Here is a 21,786-nt window from a genome sequence, read left to right as displayed (position 1 = left end):
CCCAGATTCATCTTTTTAACTATTAAGCAGATCAATCGTGTTTATGTGCACCATCCATTCTAAAGCAAGAAAAAACCCCTGAACATTTCCAAGTGACTATGCGGCCTATGTTGTGACAATGTTTCACTGCACACTTCCACATCAGCTGATCCATGTGAGCTTCACTGACAGCATATGGGATCAACTTCAGCAGAAGACTTTTCCTCTGACAAACATCTGACAAGCCGCTAAAAGGGTTCAGTTCCCCTTTCCAACAATCTCTAAATGGAACGAGTCTGCTGTTGAGTTCTGCTTGTTTTCCAGCAACAGCCTGCTCTTTACAACGTTTTCATACAGACAATCAATCTGAAAGCAGTTTCTGATTAAGTAACAGCGTTGCTGCCTGAGGGCTAATGTCTCAGTATTTTGTTGAAAATGTTCTTACATATAAACTACGGCCAGATCCAAACGAGTAACACAAACACACACAAAAAAAGGTGGGTCAGTTAGAAGTGACATCACGTCTGAGGTGTTACAGTGTATGCACGTCCTTTGCGGGAGGTATGGAAAAAGCGCATCAGAAGGACGACAGTTTTCACACGTGTGTGCATTGTGCAAGTTAATTCCACCCGCTGGTTATGTAACTTAACATAAACAACCCAAAGACTTCTTCATTCTCAAAAAAGGATTTCCAGGCTACAGGTGAGAACATTTATTGGTACTGCTGCTGAAAAGGAACTCGTCCAATGTCGTGGTGCGTGTTAAAACAGTATGTGGTTTGAATTATTGTCAAAACTGCTCACCGACGTATCATAACAACAACGACAACAACACAGTTCTAAATCCTGTCTACACCTGAACACGCCTCACATTCCTGCACCATTCAAATTAAAAGGTTGTCAATGAATCCTTTCATTGTAGATGAATCTGCCAATTATTGCCCCGATGACAGTGTAAAATCTCAGGGCAGCAGTGGAAAATACCCATCCTAGTTTCCCCAGAGTCCAAATTTCAATATCTAATTTTGTCACGATCAGAGTCCACAGCCCAAAGATATTGAGTTAGCAGTCATATTAAGCAAACAACAATGTTTACAGTAGAAAAATCTATAAACATATTTGAGGAATTTTTGTTAAAAGACATAAATTACTATCAAAATAGATGCGGCTTCTTTTCTTGTGCTCATCTAGAATTACAGCTCTTATTCAAATGCCATGAATTTGACCGTTTCTGCATTTATGTGAACTGCCCCTCTGTGACTGAGCAGATCAATGCAACAGTAGATGTAGAAAGTAACTCGTGTCATTACAATGCAACAGTTCAGTGATATCCAGTAGAGTGCAACACAAATATCTGTGAAAAATATCCCTAAAAGACCAAAAAACTCGAGTTATCCATGTATTCAGTGCACTGTATTGTCAGTGAGTATTATCACAATTTTTCAACTTTTGAATAATCTGTAAATTCACTCAGTTAGCTCTCTTGCAGTCTGCCATTGTTGCTTTCCGAGCTGCTTCTTCCTCAACGCAAGCCGGTCAACAACATTCATTTTAACCTCTTTTATTTGCTCAATGTCAACATGAAGTCAAGAAATTGTGGCTCTAGCTAAGGAATCCATTTAGATTGGCAGGATGCGCAAGAAGTTTAATTCGCATAGCCATTTTAGAGTTGCTGTAAGCTTTGGAGAAAAACTAAAGGACTGACGCTTGTCAGTTTTTAAAGGTTAAAAAAAATGAACCAATAAAAAATAAAATCACATACTCTGATAATATAGGCTTAGGGGTCAGAGTACTGACTGAGGCCTTACAGGGTTAAATAAAAAAAATTGATTCTGTTGCTAGTGTATTGATAACACCATAGGAGGAAGCGGATGTGGTATACTGCAGCATCGATTTTGTCCCAAACCTAGGAGCAGTTGCAGCACGGCATCATTATGTAGTGTTTATAAAGGGAAAAAAAGTCTTGTATTCAAACTCACGATGTGTCAGTCATTACTTAGCAAGTTTATATGCATTTGTCCTGGAATTAATATTACACTGCAGCTTGCATTTCTACAAGACTTTGCCCACGAGTTGAATTTCATGCTTACTGCTGACCATTTATCCATGCGTGGTTCACACTACATGTGAGAAGTGTTGAATAAAATATGCAATGTTTATATTTAATTTTATCAGTGTCTGAGCTGTGATGTGAGATAGATATATATAGAGACACACACACATTTACATATTCTAAACCAAAAATCTGGGGGGGCTTTTCTGTAATGTTTGCAATAAACTGTTCATTATTGTCCATAATATACATAAAAACTTAATGTCCAACTATACACTTACAGATTTAAGAGAAGATTTTCTCAACATTCAACTGAGCAAAAGTGGAAAGGATGTAGAACTTCTAATGAACACCACACCAGGCTTATCAAGATGCAACAAATTTACCCACAGTGGTTTTCTTCAACCAGAGATAAACTGGATGACAGAAACATTTCTATAGTATGTTATTAAATATAACCTGCTAAACAGTGCAGCTAGCCCGTGACGCTGTGTTTGAAGATGAGCAATTTAATGTTGCCCAACGCCACGGCAAAAAGGAAGGACATTAAAGATTTTTCATATCAGGACATAATAAATTACTATTTAGTCTTTACCAGGCCTTACAATTAGGTAAATAGAACTTCAGATGAATAACAAAATAAATAAACCACAATTCAGTAAGAAACTGTGTGTGAAAAATTAAGTACACCACATGATTCAAATGCATATAGAGCCGCCTATAGCAGCAATAGCTTGGAGTTAGGGCTGGGCCATATTATACCGTTCACGGTAATACCAGTATAATGTTAGGCAACGATAGGAAAATGAAATATCGCGATAGAATGGGAGTAAAACGCGCATGCGCAGTGCCTTTGTTTTCATACGCACATGGCCGCTTGTTGAGTGAAACAGATGAACCAGAATTGGTTTGTAAAAATGGTGCAACTTCAGTGATGTGGAACTGGTTTGGTGTTTGTCCGTCAGATACACGACAAAGCACATTTTTTTGCAGAACATGCAAGCGGCCGTTGTTATTGTCGTATTTGTCGGACTAAGATGCTCTTAAATCTGGGAGTAATCTGGGTCCTAAACTCTGTATTCTTCAGGTCAAACAACACTGCAGCATCACTGAGAGTTAAAAACTGTCTCAATTCTTTCATCTTTAATAAAACGATCAGCATTGCTACTTTACCAGGTGTAACTATAAAGTTTAACTTCCAGGCATCCATGAAAACAAAATGTATTACATCTAACGGAGTTAGAAGTTAGCAGGAAGCTAGCGGAAGTTAGCTCGCTAGTTTCGCTAGTTACCTAAGCATGATATTGCATGTTCTGACTGAGAGATTTCTGAAAAAAATCAAACGTACAGCTCTGCTATCACTTCCAACATAAATGAAGACAGGAAACTAAACAGCAGTGACGTTTGTAGGGTTACTGAAGTTGGGCTAGCTGGTATATAATGATGTGCTACGTGATCGCTAGCGACACAGCTATGTTAGCATAACATAAACAGTGAAGCTGGAGGACCAAACACTAACACTTTTCCACTTATAAAAGTTAACGTTAAAGTTCCTGATAGTTAGAGACAAACGCAATCGCATGGCAGGATGCTGTAAACGGACCAAACTTCAGTCAGGAGAACAACTGAGATAATCCATCCACAATACGAGGTTAGTCATTAGTATACTGCAACAACATGGGAATAGAGCAGCTGCCAGAGAATTCAACATTAATGAATCAATGGTACAGAAGTGGAGGAAGCAAGAAGAATGAGTTTAATAAAGTTTGATTTATCTGACTGCTTTGTTTCGCTTAATGTGCCTTATAATCCCGTGCACCTTATGGTCCAAAAAATACGTACTGCACACTGCAGTTTAATGTTGCAAAGCACCTCTTTTTAACTTCAGTGGATATTATACATGGTTATGCTCAGGATATGTCAGCCCATTTCTACTGGAAATGCCTTTTGGTTAAACTTTCAGCAAGGAATTTGCATTTGCACTGTTACATTTTTATAAAGCTTTAATGTACATAAAAACCATCTTCTTGTTTAAGTGAAAATAAATGGAAGGTTGTCTTTTTGCGCTATTAATGTTGTGGAGTTGTATTTTGTCTCGCATCAAATATATCGTCAGTTATATCGTTATCGCAAATTTTCAAATATATATCGTGATAAATATTTTTGGCCATATCGCCCTGCTCTACTTGGAGTAATTATTTTCTGTATGCCTTCATGAGTTTCTCATATTGTTGTGGAGCTATTTTGTCCCACGCTTCTTTACAGCTTTGCAGGCATTCATTTATGCACAGCTCTCTTAAGGTCCCACCACAGCATATTACTCAGGCTGATGTCTGGACTTTGCCTTGTCCACTATTCTGTTGTAGATTTGCTGCTTTGTTGCATGACCCAGTTTCAGCCTAGCTTTAGCTGTAGACAGATGGCTTCACTCTAGAATACTTATGGTTCATGGTTGACTCAATGACTGCAAGGTGCCCAGCTCCTGTGGCTGCAAAATAAACCCAACCTATCACCTCTCCACCACCATGCTTGACAACTGGTATGGGGTGTTTGTGCTGACATGCTGTGTTTAGTTTTCACTAGTGGTGGTGCTTTGCATTATTACCAAACATCTCCAGTTTGGTCTTACCTGTTCAAATAACAATGCCTCGGAAGTCTTGTGATTTGCTCACATGCATTTTTGCCTAAGCGGTGCTGTCATGTTCTTTTTATTAAGAAGAGGCTTCCAAACAAGCCATACTTGTTCCATCTTGTTCTTTTTTTACTGTCACAAACTTTAACACTTAAAATGCTAACTGAGGCCTGTACAGTCCGAGATGTTGCTTTTAGGTTTTTTGCAGTTTTCTGAGGATTGCAAGGTCTGCAATGAATTTGTTAGGAGATCCACACTTAAAGACTGATGGACTTTAATTTTTTTGGAAATGGCCTCATATACTTTCCTGATGTCTTTTCACTTTGCCACCGTGTTAACACACCTGAATTCCCCAGAGCAGTAAATTCCTGAAACATCTGCTTTTGCAGAGATGCTCACACTCACTGATGATCAATTTCAGACTCACAAACAGCTAAGGTCACCACCACCATGTCTTCCATACATACACCTGCCCACCACCCCACTAATGTGAGCCATTGTCTCATCTTTCAGGCTACTTACATACAGACTATATATACGGACCAAGTCCTTTGCAATTTGCCCTTTTAATGAGTGACTTCATCTTGCTTTGTTATTTATTACTGTTGTCCTATTGTCTATTTATATTTCCTTCACAGTTTCGATGTACATGTACAATGACAATAAAGACGTACTCTCTTCTATTCCAAATAAGTGCATCTGATTGGCAGCATTAGTCTTTCACACACTGCTTCTGCATTTTGGCTTCATTTTTGTTAAATAATGTGCTTTTATGCCTTTTTTTGCCAATTGTATTTCAGTTTCTTCAACCAGAGCTTGTAAACATAACAGGGTATGACTATGAGGTTACAAGAACTAAGTTGTTTTGGGGTTTTTTCAAACCAGGACACAAAACTCAAATAAATGGTTGAGATAAAAGTATTCATTCATAAAACTCTAGAAGCGGCTCAGAGTTCATCAAAGCTTGCCAGCGAACTCACTTTCCATCTCCGTAGCGCTCTGATATTAAAATGAGTTGATGGTGCCTAATGACTCAAACATGATTTCGATTCATGTACATGTCACCTGGTATCTGTCACACACTAAACGAGGGGGTTAGAAAATGATTAGCATGATACTGCTGAGTTTTACTGAGGGTGCTGTGCAGGACGTGTTGCAGCAGTCTCTTTGAAAACAAACTGTACACTCATGTAGTGACTAACAGAACTGGAGCAAACTTTTTCACTTAAAAAGACAGACTGTGAAGCCCAGGTATCCAAGCTGCATATTTATGACACGCTCAGAAGGCACGTCTGTCTACTGACAATCATTCTGCAAGACCACATCCTGCTATGTCAAGCCGCACATACATCATAGTGTGCTGTAGAGTAATATACAAGTGTGCGAGCCACAAATGAGTGCAGCCAATTATCTGATTGGAAACACGGGGCAAAAACTGAAAGGCAAATCACGTGGAGTGGTGAAAAAAAATACACTTTAAGAGAGGATGGAACAAATGGGTCCACTTCTCAGCACTTTATATTTAGAAGCATACGAGACTGCCGTTTCCACAGTTAATGGACATCATTCTTTCATTGCCATTGATAAGGGGTAAATACACGGGGCCAAATCGTTCCTGAACGATTACACACTTCCAGTAAAAACCCTGGTATTCTATTTCTGAACATTAATGAGCAGCTCAGGCCAATTTCACCTCTCCAGGAGTATCAAATGGCAGCTATGAGCTCATGGGCGTATGAAACCCTTCACTAAGAAGATGATACTGATTTTACCAAAAAAAACCCATCAAAACAAAAAACAAAAAAAGAAAAGAACACCACTAAGCCTACCCTCCTTTGTGTATGTGTGTGTGTGTTCTTTTTGTTGCATCCGGAGCAGAGTGCAGCTGTGCACAAGGCATCCTGCTACCCAAGAGACAGATGACATTACGACTCACTAAAGGCCTGTGCGTCCTCAGTTAGACACGCTGCTTTGTTGAAGATTAACCTGAATGCCAGCTTCCTGGTACTATACAGAATATTCCTATTAAAAAGGAACAAAAGAGCGCAAGGAAACAGTGTTTCTTCTCTGCGTCGACCCTACAACTATTTCTACCCGACACGTGATTTAATTTCTTCTTCCTCTGATATTCATACCTGCTTTTTCCAAGAGAAATAAATATATTATATTGCAAGAAAATAATCCCAAACAACTGAACATTTAAGCAACCTGTGGTTCAGTAAGAAGCACTTTAAACACTGATATTACGACACACAGGCGGGGTTGCATGTTTTCTTTCTATCATACAACTTTAGCTATCAGATTGATTTATGCGCTTAAAAAGCAGCCGGTTCAGTTTTACTTCTACCGTACTGATCCCAGTTTCTCCAAACTGTCTTTAGTGTAAAAACCTTGTAAAACCAACCAACCTCTTAAACTACTCATGTATTTGCTCAGTAACTTTAATTTTTAATCCTGGCAGTACAACTTACATTTTTCACAACACAAAGGTTTTGGCATCTTTAAAGGTTAATCAGTTGCCTTGGGTTCCAATGTAGACATCAACTAAAATATCTTACACCAATAGCGACTAGTTACTTGACGCTTAAAGCACTTTTAGCTGTAATGTATTAAAAAAAAATCCCACATCTACAATATCACTGCACCACCAGTCTCTTATTGATCAGTGGAATTGTGAGATTTCACTGCGTCTTTGCTGTATGAATTCAATTATTTGGGGCTTTTAGATGTGACATCACATCCTAACTGACAACACTATCCAACTGTTCCCAATACCATCATGTCGGCCCATCGTGCAAGTCTTCTGTGAGGCATTCAAGCATCTTAAAAAAAACGCTGCACCCATCATATTTCTGACTGTATGCCAACCAACCAGTTCTGGCACATATACCTTACAAATTTACCAGTCATCAGGAGCGCTGATATTTGTATGAGCATGTTTGCACTGACAGAATACTCACTCTCGCCCTCTATTTTATCCGTGCCCCGAGTCCAGATAATAGTCCTGGTCTCCAGCTTTACTTGAAATGTCCTTCTCTCTGGCCGCTGGGACTTCTTAGAATAAAATAGTGTCAGTACTGTCCCCAGCTCCAGGTCTCGGTACAGGTTGTTCATCTCTGTGGCGTTGTCCATCCACGGCACAGGTCCATTGGAAAAGAAGCCAGAGGTCCCAGCCATGTTCACTTCCCCTGTTTGTTATCCGTTTCCTCTCAGAACAATCTGCTCAGTACAGGCTTAGACAGGGATACCTACAGCAGGAGAAGAAGGGAGGGGAAGCCCGTGAAACAACAATTCCTCTGGGACTTCATGTGTGTCAGTGCTGCATGCACATTATAAGGCACCAAAGAGTTTGATGCTGTCAAGAGCCATGCTTTAAACGATATTGCATGAAGTGTAAATGTTTCTATCATCCAATCTTTATAAATAAATGCACACTGTAAGACACTGCTACCCATATGTTGAGATACATGTCAAATATGAACGTAGGCAGTAATAATGCTTTATAATGACCATTTATAAAATTATATTTCTAAAAACTCTTCTTTAATGTTCAGCCCCGAAACCACAAATGACTCATGTCACGTCATACACACACAAATATAAATATATAAATATATATAATAAATATATAATAATAACCTAGATATTTTACGTTGTACGTCTTGATTACAAACATTCAACTTCTCAGATCATCTTATCTTCCGTACTTACAAGCTAAACAAAATAATACAAAATGTCACTATGTAGTTTTGCAGCACATAAATTCACCAAATAATAAAAATGTGGGCAAAGAATATATTTCAAAACATACCTTTGACCTTATTAACTTAAGGGTACAAGTACTGAGAGCAACGATTAGGCTACAACCTTTCAATCCCATCAGAGTGCATTATGTATCATTAAGAGTGGTGTGAATAAATGAGAGCTGCATCAGAAACCCATCGTGCAACGAGAAATCATGTTGATGTAGATAAATACAACAGAAAGGAGAAACGGGGTTTAATGTTATTTAGACTGCTTTTTCAATTAAAAAAAGAAAAAGACCAACAGGCCTGTAACTCCCTACAGGAAAAAAAGTTTCCTGTGAAAACAGTTTTAGGAATACAACTGGTGGCGAATGGCAGAAGAGTGGGGTTAACGCTGTAACAAGAACCGTCTGGCTATTTTCACGGCGTGGAAACGGGGCCGGTGTGTGCTAGCATTTCGCTGGGCGAAAACAACAAACATACCCTGCTAGACCCGTAAAAAAAAACAGGGGGCTGAGGTAGCAGTAGCTGTTCTATTCATTCCTACTCCTCCTTTTCCTTTTCCGTGCGAAGAAAAATTAACTGGGAAAACAACACGTCGGAGAGGGACTGCCGTGCTGAAACTACCTACCGCCGCAATCTCGGCCCGACCGCACATCTCCAACGGCTGGCTGCTCCTCTCTCCTCGCGTCTTTTCTCCTTCTTTTTTTCCCACCCACACTCAGGTTTTCCGTGATTAAATCATCGCCGGGCTCTCATAAGGCGCTGCGGTCCGGACAACAACAATTCCCGTTTCCTCTTCTCGCCTCTGGCCGTCCATAGAGAGAGAGAGGCAGACAGACACCGAAGCCCGTGGTAAGACTACGCAAGTTTGTCTGCTCTCGGATCAAGCCAGCGCAGGCCCTCTCTGGCACGTCAAGCGACCCGGAGTCTGTCACGAGGCTTCCGTCGCGGCTTTTCACAATAAAAGAAGTAATCACGTCGCGTAAAGAGGTTGAGAATGTAGTTTAAAAAAAGATTAATTTCGTGTAACGCGCCCGTTTCTTAATTAGGGCGACCTGATGTCCCTCTTTATGTGGGACAGCGAGTTTAATTATTCGTTTTTTTTGTTTTTGTTTTTTGTTTTATTCCTTGCCCCACTGTCCTACATCTTGAGACAATGTTACACATTTTGACTGGTTCATGCACATTTCTGGCTTTTGCAAAAACTTTTTAATATAGTCAGAAAAAGGTTATCCTAATGCCAGTTCAATCCACTTTTATTTATATAGTGCCAGATCACAAAAACAGTTACCTCAAGGTGCTTTGTATTGTAAAGTAATGACTACATTAATATAGCGAAAACCTCAACAATAACTCGACCTCCTTATGAGCTAGCATTTCGCACAAACTGTGTTTAGTCTGCATTTATTTTATAGCGATCTGGTCGCCCTATTCCCAACAGCTGTATGAAAAACAGATACATAACACTTCACATATCTTTCACACATTTAACATATGCATGTTTATTATCATTATCAATGTTTATTATCAAAGTAGTTGTGCTTTATTTCAAATAAACAGAGGCATCACCATGAGTGTTGGCGAGCGTGTGTACTTTTGGTGTTCTGTTTATGCAGTTGCTTTATCATCTGTGGTGACGGTGAAGCATGTTGTAATACTGGTTTTAAATAGGAAGCAACATCCACAGTTGAATGAGGAAGCAGAAAAAACTGCCGCTCCTTGAGGTTCCTTGAAGGAAATGGTGACCCTGTCATATTTTCAAGATATGACAGGGCTCATAGGGGAGAGCGTCTGATTGTTGGGGAGCGTTTCTAATGTTGTAGGGCCTTTACTCTCCTATACAAAACACCATGAGGTGGCTGATGTTGTGAATTGGTGCAACATAATTAAAAAACAAGTAGTTGTCACTTGAAGATGGCTCCTAAATGGAGTCCGGTTCCATACACTCTTATGGTAAAATGTTCAGCGTCACAACACAAAAAGTATATTTACAAAATAACGTTTGCAAAATACAATTTGGACAGTTTCTGTCTGTTTGGACAGTTTCAGCCCTCATAACAAATTTCAGTAGGGCAATTTATTTATTTTAGTTAAAATCCAAAATTCCAAAGCCAAGGTTGATGTCATAGTGGTTATGTCCATCTTTGTATACAGTCTATAGTTTTAAACAGGTATTTATCACTTGTATGTTAAGTTTACATCCAAGCCATTTATTACTGATACCATCTAATTATATGCTTGTAATTTTTCTTACTGCATCATTTTGAAACATTCTTTCTTCTTGTTGTTTACCTTGGATTTCTTTGTATGTAGATGTGGAGAAGCAGAGACATCAGACAGTTTGTTTCTCTGATAGTCACACTTATTAGTGGGAAAAAGTGACTAAATAAAACCAATAACTACACTTTAAGGTCACTTACATTTCAGGTAGATAACTTAATCAGACTGATTTATGTCCTTCAAAGAAACCACTGACGCCTGTTTCCCTAATTATTCTTCAGTGTACAGTATTATCAACACACCGATATTTTTTGTATTTGCTCAACAGAATTGTGACATTAAATTTCTCCCGCTGCCTTTAATGTCCATGTTTTATAAACCCAAGGACTAAGGGTTGTTGTTTTGACCTGATTTGCCATCTCTAAAAGTCAGTCAGTAGCCCTGTATTACAATATTCAGCTAAAATATGTGTATATGGCTGCTAATTGCTGCGAGGTAAAGCATCGTTACCTGATTTGCGTTCTAAATCCAACATCTGCAAAACTCTTTTTGAGGGCAAACGTTTTGACAAAGACATGCACTTAATTTGTAGTCAATCATGGCACTTCCGGTTTGACCCTGCTGTTCTGACTGCAAATAACGGCACAACGAGCAGTTGAAGCGGAATGGTATCGGCCTCTTAAAGACCCAGACCTTTCCTGAACACAGAGCTTACTGTGTCTCCTAAACATAGCCTTAAATAAACTTTTTTTTTTTTTAGTTATTTTTTCCATTATAATTGTACATCTTAAAACATAAGTTGTTGACTGATTCCTGTTGATTCCCTCCACATCAGGAACCAGACAATGATTACACAGACATGTGTAATCAGACAATGAGCTTATTTTTAATACCCACTTGAAAACTAATCAAAGCTGGCAACAAAAAGACGAAAAAGACAAGTCTGATGTTTTATTCTGAAACCTACAAAGCTCAAAACAAGCATTCAACTAACCAGGATTGCGATTGTGTGGTACAAGATCATATAGCAAGAAATATTAATGACAAAAGTTAGAATATCCATTCACATTTGCAAATGAATTCAAAGACACGTTCTGCTTTATCAGAGCAATACAAAAACAGCACGTTACAATGACAGACTTTTGAGATCTTATTTGGCAAAAATCCACCCCCCTTTTGTCAGGAGGAGCTATCCTGTATTTATTTTTTATTTTTTTTAGCTCTGGCATACAGTACATACACTGCCTTTCAGCTGCTTCAAGTAACCAAGATCCATATTACACAGAGTTCATCGTAAAACTGAGGAAACGAACACGCAAAAGTTGCATTTGAGCAATGAAAAGCCTTCTGTTATAATGCTTACAGCACACATTTTAAAAAATACTGAATCAGTCACTAAAAGAACAAAACAAAACAAAAAACAGACAAAAGTATATGTACATCCCTGAAAGAAACAGCAAACTCAGAGAGGTGATGGAAAAAAGGACGACATTCTGTGCGCTAATAGTTGTGCGAGCATAGTGCTGGGGGTTTTCTGATCTTCACACTGTCACCAGTCTGTCATTTCATTTCATCTTTCACACTAAAATTACACAAATGAAAAGTCATCACATCACCTCTCTCTCATGTTGCGTCTCACAGTCTCCCATACAAACATTTGTTTAATTCATTATTCTATGACAATATAGATTTATTTCTCAATAAATCTGATGGCTTACAAATTTCAATACATTTTATCTCACAAAAGATAATACTAATGCGTCCGTCGCTGCTGGGTCACAGGCAGATAGCTGCAGCTACATACGCACTACTGTAGTTTTGTAAGAGAGAGATGCCCTTCGGCAGCTTGGTCAAATGGTTAAGGAGTTATTTTCCTATACATAGCTAATCCTTATGTACAGCACAATTATTCACCTGCGATCGGCTCTCGAGCAGAGGCTTGCCTTCCTCCTTCACTGCCCTGCAGCAGCAACACAGTGGAAACATTTTGACATCTCCTGCAAACCATTTTCATATCAAAGGCATGGGTATAAAAGGTAAAACATTAAATAGGTTTAAAACTCATAGTCTTTATCGGCCATGTCGATCGCCCAGGCGAACTTCTCTCTCTGGGTTTTGTTGTAGATTTTCTCAATGGGAATGCCGAACTTCTTGCACCTGGGATTGGAGGAAAGACAAGACAGAATGAAAAAAGAAATACTGTGTGAAATGCAACAGTGGCAGTTCGACAAATAGGTTGATAAAAGAGTGGTTTTGTTTCAGCTGATGGCTGCTGTCAGGTCTTGCGAGCTTCCGTTAACTGCAGTTTTCTTACGCTTCTGTATAATTACGGTTTCAGATCCCCTCGCTCTCTCTTTTGCTTTTTGAGTGTTTCATTTGACAAAAACAATAAAACACAATATGAACGATTTTAAGATTAAGAGATTTGACTTAATTTTTCATATATTCTCTACATATTGTTATAACTTGGCCACAAAAAGCATGCAGTGAAAGTCTGCTGTCACGTCAATACTAATACTGGATTTTATTTTTTGTTACAGTACTGGTAAATTTGCAGCAGTTTGTTGGATATCAGTAGGACATCACATCGTCTTTGGCTTGGAGACTCTGACTGGGCCGTTTGTCCTTGGTTTGCAGGTAATCTAAACAATGTGGCATGAAAGTGTCCATGTGACTCACTGAACAGGAAAGTCTAAGAAGAATATTAGAGAGCAATTCAGCTGCAAACAGAAAATTCGTTTCTGTTTTCTAAGAAAGGTTTTATGCACACATTCACAGAACACTGAACTACTGGTGATGGTAAAAAAACGATTCACTCTGGTTACACGGCCCTTGTGTAGGCTTCTTTTTCTACCACAAACTTATCAGTAGAAACACTTTATACCAACTGTCAAGCACGGTGGTGGAGGGGTGATGATTTGGGCTTGTTTTGACCTGGGAACTCAAGTATTCTTGAGGGAGATGTCAGGCCATCTGTCCAACAGCTAAAGCTCAGCACAAGTATGGGCAATCGCAATTCCAAGCACAGCAGCAAATCTACAAAAAATAAGAGTCGAGGTGTTGCAACAGGCCAGTCAAAGTCCAGACCTCGACCCGAATGAAATGTGGTAGGCCCTTAAGAGAGCTGTGCAGATGCCCACAAACCTCAATGAACTAAAGCAAAACTAAAGCTGTAAAGAAATGTGTGACAAAGTTTCTTCACAACAATGTGAACGAGTCTTACAGAGAACAATTACTTTAAGTTATTGCTGCTAAAAGCGGTTGTTGGAGTCGAGTTTTTGAAAGCTTTCTTTTTCACATCATTGTGATTTGAGACGTCTGGAACAAAGGTACTTAAATGACACACAAGATTTTACAAGCCTGCTGCCTGTGGCAGGACATAAAACATATTTATCCATCCTTTTTTAAATCTGTTTATTCAATTCAGGGTCGCAGGGAGGCTGGAGTCTATCCCGGCTGTGTTGGGGTGAAAGGTACACAGTGGACAGTTTGACAGTCAATCGTTATGCTCTCATATTATTTCTAATACATACAAACAAACACACAGCTTCTGATTTTGTAGTTTTTACATAAAAAACAATTACGGTTTATAATTGAAGGTCAAACCTTAACATGTGGATCCAGTACTCTAACAAACTAACAATCACACTTCACACAGCTTTATGTGACTGTTGAGGGCAAAGTTAAAAGCATAAAATGTGGCAAGAATGGAGTAGAAGAAGAATAAAGACAGAATGAAACACTTTTGATTAGACAGCTTTGACAAAGATTACTTAATAAATATTACGATGTATATTAAGTATTTATACTTCTTCTGCAGCGCGGTACTGTTTATCTTATGGTCTCAAGGGTCTTGTGTGTTATTTGGACCCTCAGTTAACATTAGTGAAAGTCAGTTTCTGTTTAATTGCTGCTGCTGCTTTTAATGTTTAAAGTTTTTGATCTTTGTGCTCAACTTCTGAGTCCTTGCTTCAGATTTATCATTTTGTTGACAGTTAATTTTGAAATTTGTAGATAAAGTCTCAATAATGACTTTCCTGGTTAAGTCATCCAAAAGCTAAAGCTGTTACTGAGATATAATAAAATGAGAGAAACCATGATTAACTAGCTAAAATTTTTATTTCCTAGCCGTTAAGCCAGTGTACCTTCACCATACCATTACTCACAAATACCATAGTTTACACCATGTTCCCATGCACCACCCTTTATTAGGATCCCCATCCCTTACGCCCTACAACCAAGAAAATCACGGAGGATTCCTGTATCCATTGTGCTTGAGGAGGAGGTTCTCCATAAATAGCTGTGGGGCATCGGTTAAGGAGGGCGGACCGCCATGTTCCCCCTCTCTATGGCCAAGTCCCTCCATTCACCCACAGACAGCACCTCATTGCCTTCCCACATGGAGGAAGGAGGGCTGTTTTGCGACGCTCCCTAGCTTTCAGAAACAAACCCCATTGTTCCTCACGCTCACACGCTTTTCTTCCTCTTATTTTCCTTTTGCAGCAGTTAGCTTTTTTGCTTGAGCTGCTCCTTTTCCTACAATGCAAAAGCATTTCCTGCCTTTCTGTCACCAAGGGTAGGTATGGACTGCACATGCCCACCCACCCAGAGGCTGCCTGCCTATTTATCAGTAGGGGGGTTGCTCATAAAGTCATAGTATAAAACAACAAACAAACAAACAAACAAACAAAAAAAAGATGCTCTGATTAAATAATAATTAACAGCTAATAAACGCAGATACAGAATGTCTTCTGTGCACAATAAATACCATGCCACAGAGATGCGTGGATCCAGGTAATTAAGCTTGGAGGTTCCCAGAGCAATTTGTTTGTTCTCCTCTCTGTCTGTGGCTTGCACCTGGAGTTTCATCAGCTGCTCCTCTATCCTCTGTACAGCTTTACGCTTCATCTCCACAGCCCTTACAAAGAAAAACAAACACAGGGCAGAGAGAAGGAAGAAGACAGATACACAAGATGCAAAGGAAAACAAAGACGGGGGTGTACGAAGGCGGGGAGACAGAGAGAGACGAGGAATTATAACGACAGACTTTAAATGCCCTGGACATCATTTAAACTTCGTTGCTGAGGAGCAAAGATGTTTAAGTAATTAAGTAATTGATCAAACTCTCTTGTACTCATTAGCGGTGCTAATGTTTTCTTACTTTTTGCTCTTGTCATCATGGGAAGCCTTGTGATCAGCTTTGGCAGCCTTCAGCTGCTTCCTGGCTGCTGATAGTTGATTTTGTTTCTCATCGATCTACAATCACAACAAATGCACACAGAGTGAAGTCTAAAAGCTGCACCACCAAAAGAGTGGGTAGCTTTACCTTTAATGGGTACAAAAAAATGCCTGTTTACTGAGAACAAATTCTAATGGAGGAATAACAAAACCAGAAACAATCGTAACACAGACGTTTACCTTGTTCTGAAGATTTTGCATGGACTTCTCAAATGTTTTGGGCGGAGCTCTCTGGTGGTTGCAAAGAATGGCCACGGCCCGGTTGGCTCGGTTGTACGATAGGATCTTTGCTGGGATGCTGTCATCAGCTGTTGATCCAAAAACAACATAAGAGGAAAAGTTTAGAATGATTTAAATTTAAAATGACTCAAACTTTGCTGTGTAAAGGGTTTAGCCAATTTGCTAAATTGCTGCTAACCTGCTGTTACTATAATTCTATCACATAATGTAATAAAGTAGTTATTTTTGAATGGAAAGGCCCAAAAAGGCATTAAGTGTACAATGCTCATGTGAACAGTTATTATTAGTCATTCGTTCTTCCTTTTTCACCTTTCCTCTGCGCTGTTGCTCTCCCAGTTTTAATGAACAGACACGCGTATAATGACACCTGTCTGTACAGTACAAGTAGACTGGTATACAGCTTAAAAGTACAGGCTTAAAGCTACCTGTGTGAGAGGAGCAGGAGTCAGTACTTTTGTTTACATGGTGGAAACAATACTTTAATACCTGCACTGTCATGAATATAAACTCCAGAGTCCAGGTGTCGCAAACAGTGACTGTAGAAAACAAAATCACTTCTACAGTCACTGGTCACAACACAGCACAGAAGCCACCAGTTACAGCTTCACATACACTCCCAGGTCACTTTATTATGCAAACTTGTTCAGCTGCTTGCAAATATCTAATAAGCCATGGCAGCAGCTCAGTACATTTAGGAATGCAGACACGGTCAAGTTCAAAGTGAGCGTCAGAACGAGAAAGAAAAGTGATTTAAATGTCTTTGAACCTGGCGTGCTGGTTGGTGCCAGGCTGGTCTGAGTATCTGAGAAACAGCTGATTTGCTGGGATTTTCCCATACAACTATCTCTAATGGTACAGAGAACTGTATAAAAAAGAAAAAATATCCAGTGAGCAGCACTTCTCTAGGAAAAAATGCCTTGTTCATGTCAGAAATCAGAGAAGAATAATCTGAATGCTTCGAGCTGACAGGAAGGAAACAGTAAAAGTTAAAGAACCAATTGTTATACCCAAGGTATGCAGAAGAGCACCTCTAAAAGCACAACACATTTAACACTGAAGAAGACGGGCTACAGCAGCAGAAGATGACACCGGTGCCACATCAGTCAGCAAAGAACACAAACATGAGTCTACAATTTGCACGGGCTCACCCAAACTGCACAACAGAAGACTGGCTCATCTGATGAGATTTGAGTTCATTCTGTAGAGTCAAAATTTGATGTACATGAAAACACTGATTCATCCTGTCTTATAATAGTTCAGACTGCTGCTGCTGGTGTAATGTTGTGGGATATGCTTTCTTGGCAGACTTCGGGCCCCTTAATACCAGCTGAGCCTGCCTGAGTATTGTTGCTGAATCCATCTAACCCCGCTCCTGTCAGGATAAAACACCATGTCACAAAGCTCAGATCATCTCAGTCTGGTTTCTTGAACATAACAAGAAGTTCACTGTACTCAAACAACCTCCACAGTCACCAGATCTCAAACCAATAGAGAAACTTTGGAATGAGGCAGAATGGGAGATTTGAGTTATGGATGTGTGGCTGACAAATCTGCAACAACTGATGCCGTCATATGAATGTGGACCAAAATCTCTGAGGAATGTTTCCAGCACCTTGTTGAATCTATATCATGAAGAATTAAGGCAGTTGTGAAGGCCAAACCTGAGAGTAGCAAAGAGTACCTAATAAATTGAGACTAGCACTAACTTATTTAATGATGACAATGAGTTGCTATAAGACTACATGAAACCATTTTCACTCACAACAGGTCAGCTCCTTGAGCTGCTGTTGCAGGGTGATGGAGGCGTTATAGGTACGGAAAACTTTGGCTGTAAGTCCATCCATCAGCTCCTGTAGGTGCTTATTTAGAATAGATGTCTGCAGGAAACACAGAAAAGAAGAGGGAACAACAGTTAAGGAGGGCAGGTGAATCAGAATTATACAAAGTAGTTAAAGTAAACAGTTAACGTGAAGGCAGGTATTCTTGTGTGTTTCTCACATTCAGTCTGTCAAAGAGGTCGTCTTCAGGCTGTTTGTTTTCCAGGAACAACTGGAGGTTTTTAAAGACCTGACAGGAAACAAGAACGAAGATGTACTCAGCCTCAAATCAGTCACTTACATTTAACTCTTAAAACTGTGGCCATGGATGCACTGACACATTGTTACCAGCAGAGGGTGTGGGTTTATTTGTGCCCATGATGACAAGTGCAGGTGGTTTATAGACTGCAGGTTAGTGTGCTTTGTGTGAGTGCTTTTTAACTGGTACTTCAGAGGAAATGCAGCCAAATAGACAGGACCCAGACGTGCTGAAGAATTTGCAATTAAAAACGAAACACTCTGTGTGTGCGTGTGTGTGTGTCTGTGTAGTTTGTACACTCTGTTAATGGCAGGAAACAGACCACCCTGTGAGGCAGAGCTGACGGAAAACTATTTCTTTCTGATCACCTGCCTGCACAAACATCCTCCATAGATTAGAACATTTTTATCTCATCAACACTAAATTCCACATCTGTCATTACACAACCAATATCTGCCACAGCACCTCTTTCTTCCCTCATTAACTCCTCCCCTTCTCATTTCCTTCCTTACCCTCTTCTCCACGGGTATTTTGTTGTAGTAGCGGATGGAGTCTTTTCCTAAAAAGTCAAACTCCACAACGTACTCCTGGTCGTCCAGCTTGGGGTACAGTTTGATGTGTTCCACTCGCAGCGAGCAGCAGCCAACGGTGTCCGCCGTCTCGCCTTCCTCCTTTTCGTTACCTGCCCTCAGAGCCAGCTATGAGAAAAACACCGAACATCACAAACATAAGCAAAACTTCAGAGCAGAACATTTGGTCAGGATTTATGTAGGCCCTGTGATGAACTGCTGAGCTGTTCGGCATGTAACCCGCCCCCGGCCCAGTGACAGTTGGGATAAACTCCATGTCACCCATGTGACTCTGAACAGCATGACTTGTTAAGAAATCTTAGACTTAGTTTACCAGTGGAACTAAAGAAAGACCTATGATTTGTGTGACAGTAAATGTCATTTGCTGACACAGACTGGGTAATGTGTTAGAAATGAAAGGATACCACATTGTTTGATGGAAATTAACATTTTCAGCCTACAGAGGGCTGAATTTAAAGACATCCCAAAAACCACAAAGATGCTGGTCTTCTATGGCAAATGCCAATCAGGCTCCACGGTTTCATGCAGTGAGCACAGAGCCCAGCTCACCCTGCCCCTTGCACAAAGGAGCAGATACTGGTCCTACTGATGGGTTAAGGACCTTCTACGGTCAGCAAACCTTCTGGTAATGACACGTATTGATGTGCCATCCTGGAGGAGCTGGACTACCTGTGAAACCTCTGTAGGGTGCAGGTGTTGCCTCATGCTACCAGTAGTGACACTGACCCCAGCCAAAGAGGGAGGAAGAAGAGGGGAAGCCGTCTAAGATAAGATTTAATTGCTGGGATTTTTATAGATGGAGATGATATGATGTATGATAGGGAACTAGCCAAAGAAGCAATGTTGAAAAAGTGAAAAGTAGATTGAAGTTGGAAGGAAATTCATTCTAATTTGGTGGGGTTTATATCTCAAGTACAGACATCAGGACTGCCTCTGCACGTGGGCCCACGGCCCTGGATGTCTGGAGTGAGAGATGAGACGAGGAGTCAGCAATGGCCTTATGGTGGCCTGGAATATGTTCAGCTCGGAATAGGAACTGGTGAGTGACTGACAGCTGTGGAGGACAACACATTAAGGGGATGATGGACGGAAATGAGAACGTAGTGCTTGGAGGCATAGGGAATGCACGAGATGTGAAAATTCAGCTGAATTATCTACAATAGTTCACGTCACTTTACAGCGATTTCCCTTTTCAACCTACTACTTCCACTAGTTCTACTTCTACTACTTAAATCAAAGCTGCTGTACGTTCTTGTCTATAATCTACTTTATCTATTTTATCACTTGGTGCAGTCACCATAATTTTATTGTATTCTTATTTACCTTGTCTATGAAGTACAGCGCCACAGCTCTCTGTCTGATCCTCATCTCTTTTGACTTCCAGTCCTCTCTGTACTGAGCACGGATGCGATCCACACACTTCTTTAAACGCCGGGCAGTTTCATATTTCTGCCAGTCCTTCTCCCCCTGCACACACACACACACACACACACACACACACACACACACACACACACACACACACACACACACGTACGTCCCATCATTGGGAAAATGGTAGAAAAAAAAGGTTACTGGGGGAAAAGGCGGCGAGAGCGCGGGTACCTTGATCCTGGAGCTCGGGTTTAACATGATGTACTTGATGGAGCCCTGGATGTTCTCTGTCCAAGATGCTAACCAGGTTACTTTGTTGTCATGTCGAACCTCCTTCCATTTTGTCCCTGGGGGAGGTTTGGGGTGCTTGGAGTCCCTACATAAAAAGAGCCAGAGTTACCAAACAGGTGCAAAACATGCTGGCACATTTCCACTGATCTATGTTTGGAGCTGTTCCCACAGTGGAGCTTTGTGCTGATTTAAAAGCGTTCCTCAGAGGTACCAAAAATTAAATAACTGATCTTTTTTCTGCAGTGTAAACACCACAGCTATGAGACAATAGTGCAAAGAGAACATAAAATCCCACCTTCCAGTATGCGGGGGTGAACATGTCCTCGCTGGCTTGTGTTATTGTTTGCACAGATACAGTTTACACTGACAGGAAGACCACCTTTGACATGGTGCCAGAAGCGCATGTGTGTGTCAGTGATACATCTGCCATACTGTATATGCGACAGGCAGCACGTACAATCTTTTACCCAGTGTTTTTTCTTTGATGGCAACTGACCGCTACAATTTAGCTTTCCCATAAACTCTCCCACACATCCCGCCTCCAAAGCAAAAACAACATCATTTCCACAGTCTGTAAATAAATACGGTAATCACAAAATCAAAAGACAGAAGCACAGATTAACAGAAAACAAGGCAGACAGGTGGTAAAACAAGGTGATCGGTGTGGGGTAAATGCCTGTGACCTCCTGACCAAACACTTCATCAATACTCAAAGCCTCATCAGTTGCTGCTTATTATATCCTTTCACATGCGCACATCCTCTTATTTTATCCCTTTAACAACAACAGTCTCATCATCTTTCACATGTCCTCACCTAAAATGGTTTTACAGGGCCACCTTGTGGTAAATCTCATAACCAAACACTATAACAACAACTTGTGTCCAGATTTTATGTTTCTGCTATACTTCGCCTCTGAAACAGGAACGGTTAAAGATCAGGGCAGCTGAGGTGGCGATAACGGTGACAAAGAGATTTCCTACTTGCTACAGTTAATAATGATGTCTTCGGGTCTGATGCGCCGCTTCAGCATGCCCATCTTTGGATGGTCCCCCCGTCCTCGGAAAAGGCCTGGCGGCTCGATGCGGAAATTTCCGATCCTCTCCTTGTGGTTGTCCATGATGCAGAAACCATACTCCTGAAGGAGCCGTTCATTTTCCTCTTTGATTTTCTACAAGATGTATGAAGATATATTGAGAAATCCCAGAGTTCTCGAGGTTGGAAGAGTGCACCTAACTGCTAGGGGTGCAACGATATTCGTATCGATATTGAACCGTTCGATACAGTGCTTTCGGTTCGGTACGCATATGTATCGAACAATACAACATTTGTAATTTATTTTATCAA

The 21,786-nt window shown here is 40.3% G+C and overlaps 2 protein-coding genes and 1 long non-coding RNA gene across 3 annotated transcripts in view; 1 reads left to right on the top strand and 2 right to left on the bottom strand.

Moving 5' to 3' along the window:
• The window catches only part of plcg1 (phospholipase C, gamma 1), a 29,615-nt gene extending 20,287 nt beyond the window's left edge, over positions 1–9,328 (bottom strand). Inside the window, exons 1-2 of the mRNA XM_005740416.1 lie at positions 9,041–9,328; positions 7,624–7,911 (exon numbers count right to left, since the gene is read on the bottom strand). Coding sequence (XP_005740473.1) covers positions 7,624–7,840 — 217 coding nt within the window. The 5' untranslated portion in view covers positions 7,841–7,911; positions 9,041–9,328. The remainder of the gene's footprint in view (positions 1–7,623; positions 7,912–9,040) is intronic.
• Positions 9,329–11,733: 2,405 nt separating this feature from the next.
• top1b (DNA topoisomerase Ib) overlaps positions 11,734–21,786 on the bottom strand; it is a 17,040-nt gene continuing 6,987 nt past the window's right edge. Inside the window, exons 12-21 of the mRNA XM_005740414.2 lie at positions 21,423–21,610; positions 20,382–20,526; positions 20,100–20,243; positions 18,699–18,884; positions 18,109–18,177; positions 17,873–17,987; positions 16,051–16,178; positions 15,794–15,888; positions 15,401–15,550; positions 11,734–12,789 (exon numbers count right to left, since the gene is read on the bottom strand). Coding sequence (XP_005740471.1) covers positions 12,687–12,789; positions 15,401–15,550; positions 15,794–15,888; positions 16,051–16,178; positions 17,873–17,987; positions 18,109–18,177; positions 18,699–18,884; positions 20,100–20,243; positions 20,382–20,526; positions 21,423–21,610 — 1,323 coding nt within the window. The 3' untranslated portion in view covers positions 11,734–12,686. The remainder of the gene's footprint in view (positions 12,790–15,400; positions 15,551–15,793; positions 15,889–16,050; positions 16,179–17,872; positions 17,988–18,108; positions 18,178–18,698; positions 18,885–20,099; positions 20,244–20,381; positions 20,527–21,422; positions 21,611–21,786) is intronic.
• The window catches only part of LOC102194067 (uncharacterized), a 15,712-nt gene continuing 7,034 nt past the window's right edge, over positions 13,109–21,786 (top strand). Inside the window, exon 1 of the long non-coding RNA XR_311929.1 lies at positions 13,109–13,269. This is a non-coding gene — a long non-coding RNA (uncharacterized LOC102194067). The remainder of the gene's footprint in view (positions 13,270–21,786) is intronic.

The sequence above is a fragment of the Pundamilia nyererei genome, unplaced genomic scaffold (genome assembly GCF_000239375.1).
Source record: "Pundamilia nyererei isolate P.nyererei 1_Seehausen unplaced genomic scaffold, PunNye1.0 scaffold00100, whole genome shotgun sequence".
Lineage (NCBI taxonomy): Eukaryota > Metazoa > Chordata > Actinopteri > Cichliformes > Cichlidae > Pundamilia > Pundamilia nyererei.
The sequence above is the reverse complement of the archived record's forward strand: the minus strand, read 5'-3'. Positions and strand labels throughout refer to the sequence as shown.